The 12,285-nt window shown below is 33.8% G+C and overlaps 1 protein-coding gene across 9 annotated transcripts in view; it reads left to right on the top strand.

Annotated features, from left to right (window-relative positions):
* The window catches only part of Cadps2 (calcium dependent secretion activator 2), a 423,408-nt gene that overhangs the window by 164,464 nt on the left and 246,659 nt on the right, over positions 1-12,285 (top strand). For all 9 annotated transcript variants that reach the window (XM_069996657.1, XM_069996656.1, XM_069996659.1 and 6 more), the window contains exons 5-6: positions 2,558-2,794; positions 8,674-8,795. In XM_069996657.1, the coding sequence (XP_069852758.1) occupies positions 2,558-2,794; positions 8,674-8,795 (359 nt within the window). The remainder of the gene's footprint in view (positions 1-2,557; positions 2,795-8,673; positions 8,796-12,285) is intronic.

Genomic DNA, 12,285 nt, shown 5'->3' with positions numbered 1-12,285 from the left:
TAGGAACACTGTTTAAGAGTGATTCAATTTAACAAATGGGAAGCACATATTATAGTTTTCATGTATGTCATATGTTAGAGCCACTAGTGCACCCTGCTCTGAAGAGGACTAAATTAAGCATATAAGCAGTAGTTTATGGGCACAATCATGGTCAAACAATTTTGTCTGGTTCTAGCCTAAAATATCAGATTTAAGATGAATAATTAATACTGATATGATGCAGAATCGATTTTATTGTTTTCAAATAAGAATCATTAAAATATCTGTGAGATTTTCTTTTCAAAACAAGAGAAAATAAAAAATTCCAGCATAATTAATTTCCCGAAAAGCTTGAAAATACTGGTAAGTCTGTTTTGGAGATGTTGCCAGAATTGCTCTTTGATAGATGATACTGAATGAAGGGTTTTGCACTAAAGCTAAATATAAATAGGCTATTTTTTCATGTACAAATGTTAGTTTTTCATGAAATAACACCTAGGAAGTTTGAAAGTGAAACTGGTGCATTTGACTTTCAAATATGCATGTATTTAACTTTTATTTGATGAAGATAGAATTTAATAGGGAAAATTACGCACTTCAAAGAAATATAAAATGAAGACACAATGAAGGTTCTGTTCGATGCATTAGTGAACAGACCAGTTAAAAATTCAAGTTCAAAGAGCATTTGAACTTGGTGGAACATTTGAAAAGGAGGTGTTTGGCCATAGTCGAATGGCTTTTGCTCCATATGGCATTGAAACCAGCCCTTGGCACTTGTCTTTCTGCCTTAATTCTGAGTTTTAGTTTGTGTTTTATGTTTTGGGGGGCCTTTTAGAGTGGGGAGGTTTGGTTTTTGGTCAGCTTTTAAAGTTAGTCCAGGGCTGGGAAGGTGGCTCAGTGGTAGAGCACTTGCCTTGCATGCATGAAGCCCTGGGTTCGATTCCTCAGCACCACATAAGCAAAAAGAAAAGAAGCTGGAAGTGGCACTGTGGCTCCAGTGGTAGAGCGCTAGCCTTGAGCTGAAGAGCTGAGGGACAGCACCCAGGCCCAGAGTTCAGGCCCCATAACCGGACCCAAAAATAAATAAATAAATAAAGTTAGTCCAAAAATAGACAATGATATTTCTAATGGCACATTTTACTTTTTTTAAATTAAAAATCTATTCCAAACCTACTTTGTCTTCTAAAAGAACTCAAGTAATCATATACCTGGGTAGTTAATGTGGTTTGGGGGGGATGCAAATTTGGTATTTTGAGGTGTGGCATCCAGCTGTATAAATACTTTAAAAGTATATTTAGGAATATTCCTCGGAAAAATTAATGATTTTGTATAGCTATTTAATATCTATGAAATGTGTAACTTGAATATTGATCATATGTAAATGATTTTGAAGGGAATATGCAAAGGCTATATGGAGGGCAAAAGAAAACAGGTGGCCTGAGACTCTGGGACTGACTTGTGAAGTGGAGCCAGATGCTCCTTCCTGCCCAGTGGCTTCACTGGTGCAAGCCAGGCAGTGGCCGGGTACAGGGTGCTGAGAGCAGTCTGAACACAGTGCTACAGATGCTGATTTCCTAGGTGAGGTTTTAAACGATAATAAGGGAGCAGCAGTGAAGGCAGTTTTTTTTTCTTTTTTTTTTTTATTCTGGAGCAGTGGGTAATCATTTGAAGAATGTCTGCTCTAAGTCTCCATTCTTCCACCAAATTTTGTACTGTGGTAGACAGATTTTCCTGAGGCTGATGTTATAAATATACATCACCACTGCTTTTAACAAATCAGTCAGGTCATATTGGCAGAGATTAAACAAAGAGCTAGGAACACAATGGGGATGATGCTGGCATTTGCTGCTTGGAGGAAAATATAAATCATTACCATCCAAGCACAATTTGATACTACCTAAACATCAATATTGGTAATGTCTTTTTAATTGAGCGAAAGACACAGAAATCGTGTTGCAGAGATTAATGCATTTGCAGACAATGTTCATTCATGCTTTTGTACCTCAGCAAACATCTAATCTTCAAAATTAACATTGTCTAGCACTTTTTAAACTTAATTTTTTCTTATCATAAATTGATCTTTTGCTTTAATATTAAATTTTTATAAAAGTAAATTGGTACCATGGTGTGGTATGAAATTAATTCTAGTAGTGTGTCCTTGTTACTAATTAATTCATTTTAATATGAATTCTTATATATATATATATATACACTATTTCAATTCTTATCTGTGCAAGAAGACATTATTAAAATATTTTCTAACTAGAAAAGCAGTAGATCCTGAATATTTTCTTATAGACTATTTATTCCAAGAATTTCAAAGAAAACATTTCATATACTAAAACTTCTCACATGTCTGGTTTAATTTTTGCTTCTTTTTCTCATATATAAATCCTATAAAAATAAAGTTAAAACCACAGATACCCTTAAAATAATCAAAATTATCAGAGCCTAAAGATTTAAAAATCTAGAAACTAAAATGCATGGCTGACGAATTGTATGAAGAGAATCATAATCTCCAGGACAGTGGAAGCTGAAATTTGACTGAAATAACATGATTTCAAAATTCGTTTTTAAGGAAAGAAGATTCCCCAGATTTATAGCAAAAGAAATGGAGAGTATGTACATAGAAGAGCTGCGATCTTCAGTGAATTTGCTAATGGCCAACTTAGAAAGTCTTCCAGTTTCAAAAGGTGGTCCAGAATTTAAGTTACAAAAATTAAAACGTTCACAGAATTCCGCATTTTTGGACCTAGGGGACGAGAATGAGATTCAACTGTCAAAGTCTGATGTGGTCCTGTCATTCACCTTGGAGGTAAGTGGTTTTATCTTATACTTCTTTTATAACTGTGCAGCATAAATGAGGCTGCACAGTAATTTCTACTGGCCTCCATGCTCACACTTAGAATTTAAAGCCACATGACAATTTTAGAAGGTATTAAGTGACTGTTTTTTGGACAAATAGGTTATATATACAAATGAATGCAAACTATCCCTTAAACTTAACTGTGACATTTAGGATTGAATCATAAAACTTTGAAGCTCATCTTTTGCCAGCCAGACTGGTATAAATTCATTAGCAAACTAAGCAAAACACACCTGCATAAAAGTGGGATTCAAACATATGGTTGTTGATTTCTCTCTAATTTGGAATCCTTCCTGGCTTCCCCTTTCTAAGATATAATCTTAGAATAATAATCCTTCTAAGATAGAATCAAGTGAACCAGTTGCAATGGACATACTGAGAAATGTAGAGGATGAGAGGGAGAGAATTCTTTTGTATGACTTCCACATTTATTACAGACACAGCAAATATTACAAGGAACAAGAACAAATGTCATTCATTTAAAATTGTGTTCTCTAAAACACTAGAGTTTCATCCTTAGATACACACACACACACACACACACACACACACACACACACACACACACGACACAGATACTGTTAGTACAGGGTCTATTGATGTCTTTCATGATTATTTTCTTCATACTAATCTATGCAAATGTATGCAACCTAGGAATATGTCTATAGGTTTATAGACCACACACATATGTACCTGGGACAAAGAACTTATGTGAAATAAAACAAGATAAAATATTATATTTATAATAATAAAGTGCCAAGTCATCATTTAAGCTAGCAAAATTCTTGCTTTTAGTCGGGCGCCAGTGGCTCATGCCTGTAATCCTAGCTACTCAGGAGGCTGAGATCTGAGAATCTTGGTTCTAAGCCAGCCTGGGTAGGAAAAGTCAAAAGTCTGTGAGACTCTTATGTACAATAAATACAATAAACCACTCAGTAGTGGCACTGTGTCTCAAGTGATAGAACGTTTGTCTTGAGCTGAAGAGCTGAGGAACAGAGCCCAAGCCCAGAGTTCAAGCCCCATGACCAAAAACAAAACAAAACAAAATCCTGCTTTTCTCCTAATAAATTCCATTCAATAAGCAAATGTGAGTAATGCTGGCTTAAATTCTAGCTCTCAAAATTTTATTGAGATTTGTAGTGGTTTTTTTTCTCTTTTATATTGCTATGTCTTCTTTGCTGGTTCCTGGTACTGCGTTTCCTAATTGAAAAAGAAAAGCATAGACAAGGTAGATTTATATTTCTTGCTGATGTTAGACTTGCTTAGTTGATGGCAGAAAAGTCCGCTTTTTCTTCTGGTTAAGCTTGAGTATAAAACAACTACTACTCACTCCTTTAGCCTCCAGCTAATGATCTCTTTCTAGGTCAATAGATTGAATTTAGTGTCAGAGTAGAAATATATATCTTTCTTTGTAACCAAGATTTCACTCTGGGTTAAACTAATGGCTTTGCCAAGTGGCTTTGCTTTTGGGTTTCCCTCTCAACCTCTCTGCCTCATAAAAGAAGGATGTTTAATGTATGACCACATGTGGATTACTTGTTTCCTCAAATAAATCTTTTGCTGACTGAATAAGAGATACCAGTGCTTTTTTATAAAGGATTTTACACAAATGAAAGCTCTTATTTAATTACATTATAACATTTTTCACAAGTTTAACACTTAAATTTTGCAAAAAAATTCAATATGCCAAATGTTCTTAAGCTAACAAGTAATATATATCCATATATAAATCTACCATTAACTATAGAATTAAACATTCAGAACTGAAGAACAAATACAGAACATTTTCTCATTGTCCGCTATTGTTCAAAGTCTTCATCAATTATGTATAGTTAACATCTTAGAAGTTCTTCTTCCTCTTATGAAAATAAAATTAAACTGATGACTGAAACTGGGAATTGTTATTCTGTACTTTATTGCCAATATGCGAAAGCAAGCTGTTCAGTTATAATAGCGTTAGGAAGCGAGTACAACCTAAAACTTACTTTTGTGTGGTCTGAGAAGCTTGTGTGTTTGTGAAATTGCTTTGACAGCCTCTTTGGCTATTTCTGTCTAAGGCAGATATTTTGCCACCATAGTAAAATACAAATCTGTTCTCCAGTGCTCACAGTATTTTATGGAGGAGTTATGTGCTCAGCAATAAAATTAAATCGTGTTAGAGAAATAACAATCCAGAGTGGATTTGTGCAGCCCTGAGAAAAACTACTCTTCTAGAGGAGTCACAGGGCCTGTGACATTAGTTAGGCCTTCTAAAAAACTTATTCCTGAGACTCCACATTTCAGTTAAGAAAACTTAAAAGCTAGCAGTTAATCCAGTTGGAAGCTTTCACACTTCAGTCTTTTTTTTTTTGTTGTGAAAATACCGTACAGAGGGATTACAATTACATGAGCAAGGTAAATGAATACATTTCTTATCAAGCATTTTTTTTTCCCTTTGGTCAGTTGTGGGCTTGAACTCTGGGCCTGGATGCTGTCCCTCAGCTCTTCAGCTCCAGTCCAGTACTCTACCACTTGAACCACAGCACCATCCCATTTTCTGGTGATTTATTGGAGATAAGAGTCTCAGGGATTCTTCCTGCCCAGGCTGGTTTTGAGCCACGATCTTCAGATCTCAGTCTCCTGAGTTTACAGGCATGAGCCACCAGCACCTGGCTCACACTTCATTCTTTAGACTTAGAACTGGTCCATAAGCACTGAATCCTGAGTCTAAGACATAAATTGTAGATTTGAAAAACTATGCCCAAAGTCTACCCTCCCCTTCTTTTTCTCATCATATCTATTCCTGTACCAAGTTCAACTTTGCTGTTGGGTTTTTGCCTATATTTTAGTTAACATTGTTTCTATCTTCACATGGATTTTCTCTACTAGAATGTAAGCTGCAGGAAAGTTACATTTTTGAATATTTTTATTATCTTTAAGTAGTTGTACAAAAGAGTTGCCATTCAGCAAAGCAGTTGATAACACAGTGCATCTTGATCAATGTCACCCCTTTCAACATTCTCACCCCCAACCTCCAAGCCACCCCTTCCCTTACTTGATTTTAGATTATGCATTGAATTTTGTTGCTACTTAACAAAGCAGTTTATGTATACAATGCATCTTGATCTGTGGACCCATCCCTTCCCCAATATTTCTCAATTCTGTGATATACACAATGAATTCTTGCCTTCATTTTCCCTCCACCCCCAACTTTCAAGGAACAGTCTTATTATTTTCTTTTCTGTTGACTGAATTGTGATACTATCTAACCAGTGCCTGGCACACAATTGCCGCAGTAAGTATTCATTGAATTAAGACTTTATGGCAACAAAAGCAGCAGTTAGACATATAGGATTATAGTTCAGTCACTCCATTCATGAAGCATTTCAACAGAATACTAAAGCAAAACATAAACTAACCCACAGAGCACTAAGCTATATAACGACATACTACAATAAAGTAAAGGTAGAAAAAAACAGATGTTTTTGAAATTATGACTTGGTGTGCTATTGGTATTGGGGGGTCTTTGATTTCAATATAGTTTGTTTGCACACTGAATCTTTTCATTGACTTCTTTGTGATCTGGTCATACAGAATCCTCAATTTCACTCTACTGCTTCCTTTTATTTTCCCCCACAAGTGGAAGAGTCCCATATCTCTCAGGTCATTGTATTACTCTGAAGCATGTTATCTAGGGGACCTCTCTTGTTTTTTGCTTTTAGAACAACTTTCTCTAATTTGTCCTTAGGGCTTCAGCCACAGAGAGAATGAGAAAGGTATAACATTGATCAGTATTCTTTTCCCTGGGTCCATTATCAAATTTAGCTGGTAATTTCTTGAAACAGTAACTTCAAATTATGTTAGCTGATGGTTTGGGGAATTCTTGGCTTTATTTATCACCAATGACTGGAACTAGCTATATATGTTTCTCCTTTTGGAAAGCATATTTGTAGAACTGAATTCTTGTATTTATTCATCACAGAAGTCATATACTTTCAAAGTGACGATTCTACAGGATCAAATTTTCTGGCACAAATGAGAGTTACAGTTTTTTAGGAACAAAATGCTATTTGTTGAATGCTATAGTAGACCCACTTTTCAGGAGCTTGTAGTAGAGTCAACAGAAGTAATGTTGAGCCTACAATTGCTCTCTTCTCTCCTACACTCTGACTTTTAAATGTACTGCAGTAGAAATTACAGTGTGATAACAACAATCTGAAATATGAATCAAGACTTTAGATTCCTAGTCTTACCTTTTGGTACATAATTCTGCTGTTTTATACGTATTAAGTGACCTTTCAAAAGTTTACCTGGTGGTTCATACCTGTAATCTTACCTACTCAGAAGGTTAAGATCATTGAATGACGAAGTCATTAGTATTATAGTAAGTCCAGACGTACTTGGCCTTTACTCACTGTACCAACAGAAATATTGAATGAAAAATCTTTCATTTCTCATGGTTTCTGATTAGTTTCACTAGAAGTAAAAGTCTTTTTTTAACTAAAATTATTTTTTAATTTTTTTAATAAAAAGTAAGTACTATTTTAAATGTTACTAGTAAAAAATTGAGTTATTAAAAATTAATGACTAGAGTATTAGAGCAGTTGTGGGAGGTAGTAACTTATCAATTGTCTAGTAGTTGACTTAGTCTATTTTCATTGAAGTCCTTGTTCTTATGCTAATATACATTTCAATGTGGCAATGACAGACTCTGGTTGAAAAGATACCATGTTCTGAGTTGGATCTGTTCATGAAAATATAATAAATATTATGATTTTATTTACAAGTATAACCCTTCTTATTGTACCTGAGCTGAAAGATGATTAGTTTTTTAATATCTTTTGTTTGTTTGAGACTTTTAGAGGTAAGATTTATTTCACAATTCTCTGGAGACTATAATGACTCTGATAAGATATTAAATGATCAATAAATGATATAGATATATTAGTGCCATAAACACTGTTAATATTATTTGCCCACATAGAACAGGAGGTTAATAAAGCAATTATTTTACTTAAAAATGTGCTTAAATGCATTTTATAAAGTAAATCTCAGAATTTAAGATTGTGAATTAATACAATTTTTGATCAGGAAGCTAGAGAAAATAATACTTATCTCAGTTTACAGCCTAGAAAATATTAAGTTCCAGTACTTTTTTATTGATAGAGTTTTAAATAAACACAAAAAGCACATTTGGAAACATAATTCCCTTTCCTCAGAAGGTAGAAATATATAAAGCACTGGTATTTCCAGTGTCATACATTGAATTAGTACATACATTTAATAGGTAGATAACTGATTTTTACCTTATCAAGTTAGTATTAAAACCTTTCAGTTATAAATTATAGTTGCTATTATTTTTTGATAGTAAAATATACAGTGATTATAAAGAAAAATGTTTCATAAATAGCAAGCAATCACTTTAAATAAGTATAGAAAATGTGGTATCAGTTGTTGGTATCAATAAATTGACATAACAGTAATACTGTCTATAATAATAAATACTATCATGATTGTACCAAATTTTCATCTGTGATTCTGCTTTAATTCATTCATATGGGCTTGTTAAGATCTCTGAAATTAAATTTTATTTAATTCACTAGGACCTGTCTCTAACTTTACTCAACTTTAGTAGCTATCAAGAGGTATTTTTGATACCTATCAAGAATTATCTTTTCAGTAACCAGATTTGCTTACTATCCTGGGTAAGTAGAGGTCAGTAACAAAGGCAGAAAATACTAGTGATGCTCCAAGATGAATGTATTGTTTAGTCTTTCTTAATTTCCTTTATGCTGCTCTTTCTGTGCATTGTAACTTGACATATCATTTACAAATCCTTTTATCTTCAGATTGTCATAATGGAAGTTCAAGGTTTGAGGTCAGTGGCTCCTAATCGCATTGTTTACTGTACAATGGAAGTGGAAGGAGGAGAGAAGCTGCAGACAGACCAGGCTGAAGCCTCAAGGCCACAGTAAGTTGGCTCCAAAGGATATTTTGGGTGTTTTGTTTATGTTTAAAATCGTATGGTATGGAAGGCTGAAAATGCTGTTGGCTTTGTCTCCACTGTGTTGGAATTATTGTGTACCTTTCTGGATAATAATGTTCTAATTATATCTTGGCAGCAGCCCTGTTTAGTACCACCTGCAGATGTGAAGCCAACCATTAGGCTGCAAAATGTCTGTAGGCATTTATAAGGAAAGTGTGAGTCTGTACTATATTTTGTACTATAGCTAGTGTTTATAATTTCTATGTTATGGTTCTGCCATCATGTAAAAGTAGATACCACATATCTGCACTCTGATTTGCAATATTCAGTAACTGAATGAATTAGAGAACTGGTTAATGACTACCATGCAATCATCAGAGATGATATACCTGTTCTTGGTTCTGTTAGTTTAATGGTTCACATTCTGGGAATATATGTAGTTGAATTTAGAGGACGTTCTAGTTAGTGGATTTAAACTTAGGAAACATCATAGTGTCTGATAGAAAAGCCAATCAGATCTTTAAGCCATTTTGAATTCAAGCTTGTACAAGATGATAGTTAAGATTGTAGTTTCAGTTTTCTGCATGTGGATATCTTGATTTGACAGCACCATTTGTTGAAGAGGCTGTTTGTCTTCCAGACTTTGTTTTGGGTCCCCTTATCAACTTATTAAATGGTTGTAAGTCTGTGGGTTCACTCATTCATTAGAAAGAATGATATTAGGCCATTTGTAAAGAAATGATAAGACTTGGAAAAAAATTTAAGTAAGTCAGACCCAGAAGACAAAAGGATCCATCATTTTCTCTTATATATGGAAGCTAGATTTAATTTACAAACTCATAAGTGAAATGTGTTGGGGATATGCAGATGTAACTGAAATAGGGTAGATTCAAGGGAGATCTCAAATAGTGTCATTTTTTAATTTTTTATTGTAAAGATGCTAAACACAGGGGTTACAGTTACATGACTAAGGTAATAAGTGCATTTCCTATCAAGCATTGTTACCCTCTCCTTTGTTTTTCCTCTACTATCCCTTAAATAGTGTCATTTCTTAGAACACCAAAATCAAAGTTCAGCAACAAACAAAAAACACAAGGAAGCAGGTACTTGCAAGGGGTATAAGGTGGGGCCAAGAGGAAAGAGATAGACCAGTAAAGAGGAGAAGAAGAGAATCTCAGCCCCTCAAAAACATTAGCCCCTTCTGAACCTGGCACTTGTATTTCTTTTTGCCTGCCGTCTTCTTCCTTCTTCTCCTTTGTAACTGAATCCTTGGCATTGAGGAGCTCAACTTAAACATTACCCCTAAAAAGAGACCTTCCTTTGAGATAATCTGGTAGGAATTTGATGTTTTTTGGCTCATCACTTTTTAATTTTTGGTCTGAAACCTACATCCCATCTGTTTCTTTTGTGATGTGTTCTCCACCTGCCCCCAACCTGAAAAATAGGGCAGAGATATTATCCTTTTTTGATGTATCTTATTAAGCTCCCAATCAGAATTTTTTAATTCAGTTGATTGAAATCATCTCGTAGCTTAGTCATGGTAAACATTTGGGGCTAACGTCTTTGTGTATTCACCAAACTGAGCAGTCATCACCAACATCAAGTTTGTAATATATTTATCATCTCAAAGAACAAACTCTATACTCTTTATCTGTTAACTCTTGTCTCTTAGTCCTAATCAACCAACACTTTACTTTCTGCCTAAATTGATTTTCTTTTTGTGGATATTTCTTATAAATACAATTATAAAGTATATATTCTTGTGCGAGACTTCTTTCATTTACAATGTTCACATCTTAAAACAGGTTTTGGGATGCAGTTTTCATAACTAAAAATATCTACTCTATTGTATATAATATATGGATTTACCACACATATTCACATAGCACACACCCACATACACATATACACGTACACTTTTTTTTCAATATATATGTTATAACAAATGTTTTCTCCTATTCTCTGGAGTCTTTGCTTCTTTAATGTCTTAAATCAATTAAATTTGATGATGGCCAATTTAATTTTTCTTTGTGGTTGTGCTTTTGATATCATATCTATGAATCACCAGGCAAGTAAATAGCATACTTATCCATATGTTTTCACATGAAAAATAATTTAACAGTTAAATTTAGGCAATTAATCCATTTATTTTGATTTTTGTACTTGCTGTTATGTACAGATCTAACTTTCTCCTGGTGCATTTGAATATCCAGTTATCCCAGGACCATTTATTGAACAAAATTTTCATTTCCCACTAAGAGTTCTTTTCTTTTTTTATGAAATCAATTGACCACTGATATATGAATTTATTTCTGGACTTTCAGTTTTATTCTGTTGACATATGTATATCCTCATGCTAATACCACACTGTATTGATTACTGGGGTTTTATCATAAGTGTTGAAATCACTACAAATCCTTTTATTTTGTTTCTTTGCCAGATGTTTTTGTTATTTTTTTTTTACTACTTTGTGTATCTATGTGACTTTTAGGAGTAGTTTATTAATTCCTGCAAAAATTCTGTAAAGCTTCCCTGCTGAGATTCTGAGAACATGACCCTGAATCTGCAGGTTAATTTGATGACTACTGTAGTCTTAAATATTTTAATCCGTGAACATGATGTCTAACCCTATGTTTTGATCTTCAGTGCTTTCAGTAGTATTGCATGGTTTTAAAAGTATGAATTATGTACTGTGATCGTTAGAAATATTCCTAGTATTATTCCTTTGATGCTATGGAAAATGAAAGTGTTCCTCAATATCATCTTTGAATTACTCACTGGAAATATGTAGAAATTCAGTTGATTTTGTATATTGATCTTATGTGCTACAGCCTCACTGAGTTCCTTTCTTACTTCACAATTTTAGTGGATTTCTCAGAGTTTTCTAATAAAAGAGAATATTATCTGATTATATAGTTTTACTTCACATCTGATTGTAATTTCATTTTCTTGACTATTTATACCCTTGTGCAATGTTAAATAGAAGTGGTTTAAAAAGAAAAGAAAATGTCCTGTGTGGTTGCTGGCCCATGAGGGCAAAGCACATCATCTTTAAAAATTGAAGTATGATGCTAGTCAGTGAGGTTTTGTTGTTGTTGTTTGCCATAAAAGCCTATATCAATTTGAGGAAATTCTTCTATATTCTAGGTTTGTGTGCTTCAGTCATGAAAATGTGGTGGCTTTTGTGAAATACTTGTCTTGAATCAGCTGGGATGATTATATAGTTTGGAGGTTTTATTCTTTCAACATGAGATCCTATTTTATATTATTTTTGCATGTTAACTAATTTTATCCCATGAACGTTATTCTCACTTCATCATAATTAGTTAATTATTTTGATTTCTTACTGTTTTTTCCTAAAACTTTGTTAAGGATTTTACTTCTATATTCTCAAGATATTTTGTTCAGTAGTGTTATTGTGATGCCTCTGTCTGATTTTCAATATTAGAATAATATTATTACTGTAAAATGAGCT

The sequence above is a fragment of the Dipodomys merriami genome, unplaced genomic scaffold (assembly GCF_024711535.1).
Source record: "Dipodomys merriami isolate MVZ:Mamm:240054 unplaced genomic scaffold, mDipMer1.0.p SCAF_5, whole genome shotgun sequence".
Lineage (NCBI taxonomy): Eukaryota > Metazoa > Chordata > Mammalia > Rodentia > Heteromyidae > Dipodomys > Dipodomys merriami.
Note: the sequence above shows the minus strand (reverse complement) of the source record. Positions and strands in the feature narration are given on the sequence as shown.